Here is a 12,124-nt window from a genome sequence, read left to right as displayed (position 1 = left end):
ACTGTGAGTGTTCATTGAGGATACAGTTTCTCAAAAAAATATTTCCTGTGCAATGGATATGTCCAGGGAAACGGAAGTCCTGTGGTTATTTGCATGAAACTAATACTAAGGATTAACAATAAATTTAATACTGTACATTAATAAATATACTTAATAATAAATATTAATATATATAATTAATACTAAATAATTATAAATTAAATTAGTGCTGCACAGTTTTTTAAAACTGCTGCTCTAGCATTAATAAATAAAATATATATCAAAATCAACAGAAAAGGAAAACCAACCAAAAGTAAACCAAAGCAGACTCATTAAGAAAAAAAACCTTTAAAAAACTCTTTGGTGTTTTACAGTATACATGCATCATGGTTATAAATGTTCTCCAGGTCCTGATGGGAATGCCATATGGGAGTTTGCCAAGGAAAACTGTACCCCGGGCTGAACAAGCAACAGCTATGGATTTTTCAGTTCTTTGGGATTTTGAGGTAAGCACACAAGTGTTAATCGTAAAACCCCTCAGAAGTTAGTGGTGCTACAAGGATGATTTTGTTCCAAGATAAACCACCGGAGCTGGTTTCTTCCCGAAGAAGTCTGGAAAGCCTTTTCTTGCCACAAAATCTTTGTGGATGCTGAGATTTCTGGCCAAAACAGATGTCCACGTGCAGACACCTGCATATGGATTTGAACCGCTTCCATATACAAATGTGCTGCCTGGCACACATCACATGTGTGTAGACACAAAAGCCATTTTGCTTCCAACTGGAAAGGCAGCAAGCACCCAGGTGAGAGGCTGGAGCTGCTCCAAAACAGGCAGACAGACAGAGACTTCAAGCTGCAGACCCCCTTCACAAGCAGGGAGCACCTTGCCAGACCACTGAAAGTGGTAGGGAAGGGGGTTGTTCCCCATGTCCATGCCCTCCTTGTTTCCCTGAAATATTTACATAAGCCTGAAGTGCAAACCAAAGTTTAGGACTTGCGTCCAAAGGAAAATCCCAAATTTCCAGCCATCTCTGGGTGCTTGCCTGCAATACCAATTCACCTCCCACCCCAGTTACTTTGAAAATTTAAGCCAAAGGGATTAAGTGCTTTTAGGTGACAGCCCAAGAAAAGGTATATGCAGGGGGTGAAGACTTTGGGATGTAACCAGTGCCTTGGGATCTGACTTTCAAAATAGTTACTTCTGGAAATATTTTTTCAGTGCTTGTCAGCACTGGCCCACATGCTACAAGCATGGGACCACAGGCTACAGTCCTTCTGTAATAAACCCCTTTGCAATTTCCTTAGCTTAAAAAAAAAAAAAAAAAAAGAAAAAACCAAACCAACCAAATAAAAAACAACCAACCAACAAAAAAAACCCCAAAAAGCTACTTTGTTGTAAACCAGATAATTTAAACTAATCTATTAATAAGTCTTCAAATACTGGTGTTGAGGAACTTGCCAAGGCCAGGCCTTCATTTACCCCCCATAATCTGCTGAGGATCCTTTCAACTCTTCCTCTTCCTGCACTTTTCCTCACTGCTAGAATCCAGAATTCAGAGGTGAATTAGGGACATTTTTAATAGCAGTGTAAGGAATAAAAAACTCATTTGAGCAGTGCACTGTAAAAATACAAGAGGTAGCATTTAAACTCATTAAGCCAGAAGAATAAAAAGCAAAATAAAACCTCAAAACAAACAAACAAAAAACTCTGAATGAGTGTTGATTGATTAAATGCAGCTGCTGATTTTCTCTGGGAGACCATAAGTAACAGACCTATCAGTAAGGAAACTTGTCTCTGGATGAGGCTGTATGCTCCCAGGAAATGCTTACTCCCATGACCTGCCAGTCTCCTGCTGTCACTGAGGTGCTGGTCCTCTGAACCCCTCTGCTGTACAGGTCCACAACCAGTGCCCACTCCCTTCCCATCTGACATCAGGGAGTGATCATTTAAGCTCAAGAAACATCTCCAACTACAGGGCAACACAGTACACCAACACCCTCTGCAGCCAGGAGATGTCAAATGAAGCCCTGTCCAGAGGTTTGCCCTTTGGAAATGAATAGAAGCTTATTCCAGCATGCTCCACAGGAGAGGTGCAGGGCGGAAATATAAATCAGACTAGGCATAAATGAAGAGTCAATACCATTACCCTGAAAAATACCTTTCAGGAGAGAGGAGCTGGGGAAATGTATGCTTTGGCAGGAAGGAGGTCAAATCACGGATTTCTAGAGGAGTAGAAAGGAATAAATCTCACTTGGACACCAGACACCGTGTCTCACAAATGGAGCTTAAAGAACATACTGGATGATGTGAGCAGAGAAACTCATTTTTCAGTCCCTGGCATCTGATGAATCAAGAAGACAAAGGTTTGGAATTACATCTTGAGAAGCAAACTTCACTAGCGCCTTCCAGGGACATTATATCTTACAAGGCTTTCTTTCACCACCCCTCCCCAGCAGACATTGTATGTAACAGGCTACGAGCCCCAGGCAGGCGTGCTGTGGTATGCCAGCCACAGGCTTGCTGCACTGGCAGAAACACACACAGAGTGGTCCTGGACTTGTGGCAAAAATGCAGCTTCCAAAGTACCTGGGGGTACCAAAGCTTTTTATTAGGTTAGGGATAAAAAGTCAAGAGTTTTTGGGGGAGCTCAGTTTGATTGATCAAGTAGTCAAACGCTGGAATAAAGGCCCAGAAAGGTTGTGGGAGCTCTGTCCTTGTGGATTGTCAAAGCTCAGCTGGACACATAGCCCTGAGCCACAACACTTCCTTTTGCAATTGGCTTAGCTTTGAGCAGGGGGCTTGGCTAGACAGCCTCCACAAGTCCCTTTACATGTAAACCCTTCAATGTCTCTAGACAAGATCCATTACTCACGCTCTGATACAAGTTTCAAGTTATGTCCTTTCAAAGGCTTGATCAGAGGGGATCTTGCTCAGCTATCATGGCCAGACTGATTAAGTACGCTTACCTTAGAAGCTGAAAGACAAGGGGCAAAAAATAGAGAAGTACAATGTGCAATGAAACACATCAACTTGGATGAGATATGACAGAAAACCAGGGAGAGATTGCTAATGCGAATTAGGTGATCTGCACGCTCATTGAATACCTAACAGATTGCACAGCAAAAAATAGATCTACTTGAGACAACATGGTTAATATTGTGTCTGAGCTCTGATTTCCACAGGAAAGTAATGCTTTGATTTCACTCTTTAGTTATATTTGCTCTGCAGGTGGCAACCAGTAAAATGAGCTAAATCTGCAAGGCACTGAGCATCAGCTGCCTCCCACCTGAAAGGAAAAGTTTCATATCATGGTAGGAAGGCCGTTTTCTACAGGTTTTATATAAGATCTGAGTGTTTGATTATTGGCTTAGAGAAGCAGGTGGGCTACAGCCACAAAGAGCAATAAGGATGTTTTTCTGGGAGGGATGAAACAGCGATGAATCCAAACCACATGTTAGTTTTAAGCTACTATCCTCTAACATGGTCTCCCTCATCTCATCTCTCTTAGGAAGATAAACACTTAAGAATATGTCTCTCAAAGGTGCCAGGGAAGCAAACAGACAAGAATGAGACCCTAAAAACTTTTCCAAGTTAATTTTCCTTGTTTTAAATCTTCAGTTTTCTCTAGAAACTCCCTTCCTGCAGAAAAGAAGCTGCACATCTACACAGGCTTTCTTTTGCTTTACCTCCAGGGCTACATCAAATATTCAGCGCTCTTTTATGGCTACTACAACAACCAGAGGACAATTGGCTGGTTGAAATACAGGCTGCCGATGGCATATTTCATGGTTGGGATCAGCGTTTTTGGTTACAGCCTGATGGTTGTCATAAGATCGTAAGTGCAGCCGACATTGTGCCCTCTGCAAAATCCACCCAGATGTGTCTCACAGCTGGGTTCCCCTCCCTGGGCACCCAGACTTGGTCCAGCCTTGGCTGGATGGCTGGGGGAATATGGGGAAAGGGGGACGTGTGCCTGCTGTTTTCATGCACTCGGCCTCCCCATTCACCACCCTGGACCTGGGTACTCCCCTGCCCCTTCCGTGTACTCATGTGCACTATTCTGAACCCCTCCTACTCCAGATTTCTTTAACCCTTCCTCCAACATTACTACAGGGCCACCAAACAGGTAGATTTTGTAAATGAAGGAGGATTTTACTGGCAGGAAATTTCAAAGGTTCCTTTTGCATTCTTTCATTGCAAAATAAACATCCCTGGAAGACTGCATGGGTCCCACAGACAGCGCAAGGGTTGCAGACAAGAGCCAAGTGCTACCAGGCTGTATTTGTTCAGTCCCTAAACAAATCAGTGGAGTTTAAAAGTGGCCACAATTTCTGTGTCTCTTGTGCACTGTCCCCAGCCTAAGTGAGGCTCCCACAGCATCTTCAGGGCACTGAGGATGCAGCCAAAGCACTTGTCAGTGCTGTAATGGCCTCTGCAAAGTTAAAAATAAAGAAAAATAAGGCCCTCTATCTCTGCCTGAAGGACATGCCATGAAAAGTTCTTCCTTTCTTTGGAAGAAAGGATAAGCCCATGGATTTGTATCACTTCCTGAAGCAAGCCATATTGCTGTGCAGCAGAAAGAGCTCCTTGAGCCTTTGGCTGGAGTGGGACATGGGGATTTGCTGTACATTTGCCATGAAATTGCAGCATCTGTTGTCTTGCCTTCCTTGAGGGACTAGTGCTAGGAACTCTAGGGGGACTTACAGAAGGATTTCAGGGATCAAATAATAGAGAAGAAACAGCAGAAGCCATATCTGCTCCTATGCTGATTAACAAGAATAATCCTTTCTCTCTCTCTGCATGACTTCCTGCAAGCCCTTTGGCTCCAGCATTGTGCAGCAAGTGAAGTTTCACTAAACCTTTGTGCTGCAGTGGGTATTAGATGGGACATGGGGGTTTTGACTAAATTTAACTAACTAAAGGTAGCCATAACCATATACTGCAGCCTAGGACCCAGAAGCAATGTAAAGAGACTTTCTTCAGGCACCACCTAGACAAAACAATCCTTAATCTAAATAATAATCTATGCTAAATTTTCTCTGTATCATTATTTTTAATAGAAGGCCTGTGTAGACCTGATGGTTGACCGTTCAGTCCTCCTCAGACCTAAAGTCCAGTGGCACATTTTAATCATTCCCAAGCCCCAAGAATGGTTGTCCCACTCCATCTTACCCAAGCTTTGCAAAGCTGAAGGGTCGGTGGTGGCTCAGTGGGACACTGCCTGACCTTGTCACTGCACACATCCTTACACAGGATGGCTCGCAATGCCAACGAAAGCACGGCAGATGGGGATGATGAAAACTTCATTTTCAGCTGGAAAATGTTCACCAGCTGGGACTACCTCATTGGCAACCCAGAGACAGCAGACAACAAGTTTGCATCCATCACCACCAGCTTCAAGGTAAAGCTAACTGTCCTCTGCCTGGTCCGGGAGACTGCCAGCATCTACCAATGGCAGAGACTTATAGAGAAATCTGGATACCTACTCAGCATCTCTCCAAAGGAACAGGGCATGGTGCTGATCCATGCTAGCTCCAGCTTCTGTGACATGCTTCCCCTAACTCCCTTTTTTTGGCCTTTAGAAGAATTTGTATTAATTTAGAGTGCAGTTCCCCTGGGATAGCTCAAGCTCTTTGCCATTTGATATCTTTCAGTCAAACCAGGATGCCTCTATGGAGCTTAGTTTGAATTTAACCAAAACTACCAGGTTGTATGTAGCCAAAATAGAAGATTGCATTTCATAGAGTGAAAAACCATGTGATGTTGCCTCATGCTTGGTGGTGCAGGATATCCATCCCAATTTCTTAAGCACCCCTCCCATTTTTTCCAGGAGTCTATTGTAGAAGAGCAAGAAAGCAACAAGGATGAGAATATCCACCTGAGGAGGTTCCTGCGGGTTTTGGCCAATGTCCTCATCATATGCTGCTTTTGTGGGAGTGGCTACCTCATTTATTTTGTGGTCAAACGCTCCCAGACATTTTCCAAAATGCAAAATGTTGGGTGGTATGAAAGAAATGAGGTAAGGAAACTTTGCTTCCAGTTTTCTGCTAGGATAATTTGCTGTGGACATCGGCAAATTAATTACCAGGTTGAGGATAGCATCCAAGGCAGGGAGATTCCCTATCAGGGCCCAGGAGTCCCCTTCAGTACCTCTGCACTTGTAGCTGCAATGCACATTGATCTCACTGAAATTTCCCAGGGCAAATTAACAACTCCTGCAGAGAAAGGAAAATACTCTTATAAAAAATCACTAGAAAAGTCAATGGCTTTTCAGCACTTCCAAACACCAATCACCATCTTAAGAATCAAGTTGCATAATAATGTTTACAAACTCTGTTGTACTAGAAAACTCCCTGGGTGTAGAAATGTCCATAATCAGACTTAACTCTAAAATCAAATCTTTGTCATCCACCTTGAATAATGGGAATAAAGTTTTAGAACCTGCAAAAAAAAGAGTCAATTGTCAAAGTTTTCCATTGTCTGATTTTGGAATGAGAAGTTCAAATCTTTAAGCTCTTCACATACAGCAAGAAATATTTCAACCGATGGAAAGGTTTAATTTCAATGTCTGTTACATTATTATGTATTTATATATTAAAGCCAAATTAAATTCAAAGCCATGCATTTTTTAAATTCCTTCAAAAAACTTTAGAAAAATAGCACTTGCTTATAAAAAGCACTTATAAAATGCTTTGATTTATCACTATAGATTTTTCCCAAAGAAAAAAAATCTTACAAAAAAAGGTTTAATGTCTGACCCTTTCTTGGTGATAAAGTGAGATCTGAATAAATATAGTGCTGGGTACTGTTACTTCTCCTGGAAAAAAAAAGCAGAAAGAGGAGTCAGAGACTGCCTGAACCTGTACAGATATAGGCCATGGGCCTGCAGGGCTATAAAAAACTTTAAAGCCTGTAAGTCACACCTGAGCTAACCTTGATTGGCCAATGACCTCGCTGACCACAGTACAACTTATTATCTGGCATGATAAAGAGAAACAAAGATACCACTGGGACACACTTTCTTGAGCTGCAAAACTGAGATCTTGACATGCTTCCGTTCAAGTCTGTAAACGCCTTCTGCAAAAGCAAAGGTGCTGAACGTGGAAAATAAACATTAGCATTGAGTAATTATCTTTATGCACACAAGCCAAGTCTTGCGCTTCCTCTGAAACCAAAATAAGAACCTTGGAGCTGATGCAAGCAATACTGCAAGGTACTTGAGAAACCTAAATATTCATGAGTATGGGCTGACAGGGAGCAAATTCTTTGGAGCTCATCCCTTTGAGATAAGAGCAAAAATGCTCCTGCAAGAGCAAGTCCTGCAACCCAGGCCTGAAGTCTGACACTGTGCTGCCTGCACGCTAAGCAAAGCCAGAAGCTGAGTTTGCTTTGACTCCCTCCCCTTTATAAATCCTTCAGAAATATACAACCAGTTGCTGGCAGCTCCCGCTCTGCTCAAAGTAAGATAGTCACTGTTGTTACTATTAGCAGTTATCTCGTTTTCCTCGTGTGGCAGGTTGAAATTGTGATGTCCTTGCTGGGCATGTTTTGCCCTCCACTGTTTGAAACCATCGCCGCACTAGAAAATTACCATCCCCGCATTGGGCTGAAATGGCAGCTGGGGCGGATCTTCGCACTCTTCCTGGGGAACCTCTACACATTTTTGTTGGCCTTGATGGATGATGTCAACGAAAAAGTAAGAGCTGAGCCAAAAAGCCATGGTCAAATAGCATTTCCCAGAGCTGAGGGTGAGCATACTCTGTCCCCACAGCCAGCAGGGACAACCACCCCTTTTGCAGCAGGTGCTTGCTCTGTCCCTAATCCTCTTGAGCAGTGCCCCAGGGAGACTCACCAAGCAGAGTCTCTGGCTTCTCTTTACAGCCCTGAAAATACTGTAGTTATTATCTTCCTATAATCACAGCATGTTAGGGTAATTCTATTTTTTTCCTCCATCTGACACTCTTTGCAATTTCTATTACTGCAGACCCTGAGGATACAGTTTATAATCCTCTTCCCCTGCCTCCCCTCTTTAACATTATCCTGGTAGTATGTTGTGGCCAGATAACTGCAGGAAAGGATAAGCGTCTAACTTATCCACAGAAAAAATTACTCTGTTTTAAAATGAGGAGAATTAGAAGAACCAGGATGGTTTGCTCTGCCCTGAAAAATTAGGAATAATGCGAAGGAGGAGGACTAAGCAAAGGCTACATCTGCATACAGGAGTCTTGAAGGAAGCCTGACTCCTCCGTGTGCAGGGAACATGTTGCTTGTTCCCCAAAAACTTGTGGAGCCTTGACCCACTCTCAGCTGCTGCTCCCCTGCTCCAGGCAAAAGAGGATTTTCTGTGCTATTGCCAGCACTGTAACTCCATTGTGAAAAGATGTTTATACAAGGGGTGGTAACTGCTAAGGAGGAGGGAGGAACTCAGTGCCTTGGATTTCTTCAAACACCTCCATGTTTTCTATTTTCTGATGGTTTTGTCTTGGTGGGGGGGTGTGGGTGTGTCTGTTCATTGCAGCTGGCGGAAGAGGATGTGGTAAAAAACATCACGCACTGGACACTGCTTGGTCACCAGAACTCATCTGCAGGGAATGACAGCTCTGTCACCCCACCTCCCCTTGACCCTGCAGACGTGCCCAGGGGACCCTGCTGGGAGACAACTGTTGGCATTGTAAGAAATCCATTATGTAGCAAGTCTCTGTGTTGATTTGGGATGATCCACTTTTATTTTTCCCATTGATGGGAAAACATCCAGGCTTGAAGTTTTCCCTCACAAACAGCAGCTCTTTCCCCCACTCTCATACAGCATCACCAAGGCAATACAAGGCCTTGGCCATGGTTCTCAAGCCACTGTGGTGAAATCCTCAGCTGGAACCAGGGCATGCACAGCTCTGAGGAACTGGCCGTGAAGAGCACAAAAGGCCAGGCAGTCTGCAGCCTTGAGTGCACCATGTTCTTGTTCAGATCATGATTGTGCCTTTGAAGAAACCTCTCTTCTCCATTTAGTGTTGCGCTTGTTTCAGAGAGGCTTTGGTGCAGGAATAAACCCAACATGAGGACACACCTCTGGGGAACTCCTGACATGTCCCAATCCATAATGCAGCATGAGGCCATGGGATTAAAGCAGAATTAGGCAAAAGTAACCCCCTTGAAAGGCAGGCAGGGTGGCCTTCAAGTCCTCAGTTTCACCACACAAATTCACCCTGCAACATTTACCTTGCACCAAGAAGATCTGCAGCCAGACTACGCACAACTTAAAAAGTAAAAGCAGTGGTTTTCTGGCTGACAGAGAGAGTCAGGGCTTGCCAAACTACAAGGCTACGCATTCCTGTCCACACTCAAGGCATCTTCAAAAGCCAAGTGGTTCTGTCATGTGGGAAAAGACCAGGCACTGTCACCCCTTAGAAGGAGCTGATCCTCAGGTGCACCTGAGCTGTCATTCAGCAGATCTTTGTTTTTCCCCCCCTCATACTTTAAAAATCTTTCTTGCGAGTCTCTTTCATTTTGAATCCTTGGGCCATCAGTTATTTCCACTCTATGAGTGTTCCTTCTGCCTGTCATTTTATCTTCCTTGTCTTGCACATCTCCTTTCTCTACACTTCCGCACAGCTCTTGTTTACAACTGAACAATTTTCTTAGGAGTCCACATAAAAGTTACGCGGCTGAGCCATACCAGAGCTATGTTCAATCAAAACGACTGAGGGCTTGTGTTTATTTTACACCAGCACTACTGCAGCATTAGCATTCTGCTCCCACTTTCTGTGCTGCCTCAGCATGCAGTGCAGTCAATAATGCCAGCATCAACTATCAGGTCTAACAGCTATAACAGAGCTCGTAGCTCCCGAGCACAGAGGTGAAGATTAGGCACTGCACAGTGCTTGAAAACAGGCATGGAGTTTGCCTATGGCATGCTTTTCTGAGGATTACTCTCATATAAAGACAAATAGCTTAATAAAAAATACAGTCCTGAATGCGCTACTGAAATTATAGGAGTTAAATGGTTTTTTTCCTTCTTTTAAATTGCAGGAGATTGTGAGGCTCACTGTGTCGGATATCCTGGTGACCTACATAACCATTCTGGTGGGAGATTTCATCCGAGCTTGCTTTGTCAGATTTGTGAATTACTGTTGGTGCTGGGACCTAGAGGCTGGATTTGTAAGTATCTTATAGCCAAGAAGATAAAAGTAATTTAGGGCCATTTGGTCAAACACTACAAATGAATTTGTTTTGAATGCTTCCAGTGGCTGTCTGGCCTTGCTGGATAATTGGTATCCAGTCTGCATAATTTTTTGGGGTCAATCAGCTCCATCCCAGTAAGAACTCTGCAAAAAAGCAGTTCTCCTCCCCATCTCAGAAGTGTAAAACATGAAGCTGACTTTAAAAAGAAATAATCCGGTGTTAATTCAGTTATTACAACTCCAAAATCTTGGACTCTTCTACATCCCTTTTCAATGCCCCAGACCTTCCTGTTCATTGCCTACCCTGCAGGCAGGATTCTGCTTTTCTCACAGCAGTGTCTCCTGGTTGCTCCTGGAAGCTGCTGTTTCTTCTGCTACAATGGAACAAGGAGCATTGCCTTCCCCTCTCACGGGGGGGAAGGCAATTTTTAACACACGACTCTGGACTCTGGTATTTATAAAGGCTGCATTACCAAAGCAGTCAGTACTGGGGCTGCACAAAACACCGAATAAAATAATGGAGGGGTGGATGGAAGTCCATTGACTCACATGGGAGGAAACAAAACCAGATGGATTCAGACAGAGGGGAAAATACCTTGCAAGATTACAAGCAGATCAGTGCACCCACTGCCTAGCTGTCATATTGGGAGGGCTCCCAGGAGTGGTTTGGAGAAGAGCAAAAAAGGAGGGCTTTGGTCAAGGAAGAGCAGTCAGGGCACAACAGGCATTTTGCTGCTTGTGGAGCTCTTTGTGTTTCTTCAGAGGGAGGCAGAGGACATTTCCCAGGGTGGCCTAGGAAGGTTCCCCCCAGCAGCCAAGCAGCATGAAATTACGTCCATTGCCTGTGCAAAGATGGTTTGCCGATGGCCACCTAACCCACCCTAGCCAGGGACACCAGCACAATTTTATGTGTGTTTTTCTAATGAAGATAATGAGTCAGCTTCTTGTTTAACCCAGCCTTCTCACATAGGAATACTCAAGGCAGAGGATAGCAGATACTAAAAGGTGTCTTTATTTTCATGGCAAAAAAAAAGCCAATATTGACTTCTAGCTAAAGATTAAAAAAAAAAAAAAAAAAAAAAAAAGGACCAGAATCAAGAAAACAAAGGAAACAGTGTTTACAGCCATCCCTTCCCAAAGTTGTGAGCAGTCAGTGAAGCAAAAATCTGACTACACTCCCCTTGAGTTTTCATCATAAAGCACAAACATCTTCAACTTTATGAATTGCTGACAGTATTAAGTAAATGCAAATGGCATAAAAAACTGACATACTATATAGGATATTCCAAAGTTATAAGAACATCACTTACCATTTCTTAGAATGCTGTTTTTTGCATTGCAGTTAAAAAAAAAAATTTAGTTTTTTTTCAAGAAAACATAACATGAAAATCTTTACACAAAGTTTCATCTGCCAAAAGTCACCTAAGTTTTGTGCACACAAAAGTAGATATATATAGAAGAAATAGCTTCATCATAGACAAAATAAAAATTTATAAAGCAACAAATACTGCCAGTAGATCAGATCAGCCTGTTCTGGACCTGCCACCATTAGCACCCACATCAGATAGCTAAAATGCTGCTTTATATGGAACAATACATCAGCTAGCACAGAATGAAATGTTACCTAATACCCATCAGGTGATATATTCCCTCATATTTCTCTCCCTTTGCCCTGTGTTTCTGTTCTTCAGCAGCTTGGACCCAGGGACACAGACATAATCCAGCATAGCATTTGCCTTCCAGCTCATAATTATCCCTGCTTCAAGATTCAATATTTTACCAGGGTTGAACTGTAAGTCCATAGCCAGGCACCAGCTGGAGTTTAAACGTGGTCCTGTGCCATGCTCACAGCTGGTGTCAATAAGCAGGGAGAGAGAAACACAGAGCAGCTCTAAGCACCTCCATGTGTCCTGCCAGTTTTCAGGAAGCCAAGAGAAAAGCAGCTCCAGTTCTGCTTTCCCCACAC

The 12,124-nt window shown here is 43.3% G+C and overlaps 1 protein-coding gene across 1 annotated transcript in view; it reads left to right on the top strand.

The window, feature by feature from the left end:
- Positions 1-12,124, top strand: part of LOC100224551 (transmembrane channel-like protein 2) — a 35,658-nt gene that overhangs the window by 12,052 nt on the left and 11,482 nt on the right. The window contains exons 7-13 of the mRNA XM_072925809.1: positions 387-485; positions 3,673-3,815; positions 5,234-5,381; positions 5,811-5,999; positions 7,497-7,676; positions 8,499-8,651; positions 10,007-10,135. Of these exons, the coding sequence (XP_072781910.1) occupies positions 387-485; positions 3,673-3,815; positions 5,234-5,381; positions 5,811-5,999; positions 7,497-7,676; positions 8,499-8,651; positions 10,007-10,135 (1,041 nt within the window). The remainder of the gene's footprint in view (positions 1-386; positions 486-3,672; positions 3,816-5,233; positions 5,382-5,810; positions 6,000-7,496; positions 7,677-8,498; positions 8,652-10,006; positions 10,136-12,124) is intronic.

This window comes from Taeniopygia guttata, chromosome 2 (assembly GCF_048771995.1).
Source record: "Taeniopygia guttata chromosome 2, bTaeGut7.mat, whole genome shotgun sequence".
NCBI classification, from domain to species: domain Eukaryota; kingdom Metazoa; phylum Chordata; class Aves; order Passeriformes; family Estrildidae; genus Taeniopygia; species Taeniopygia guttata.
Note: the sequence above shows the minus strand (reverse complement) of the source record. Positions and strands in the feature narration are given on the sequence as shown.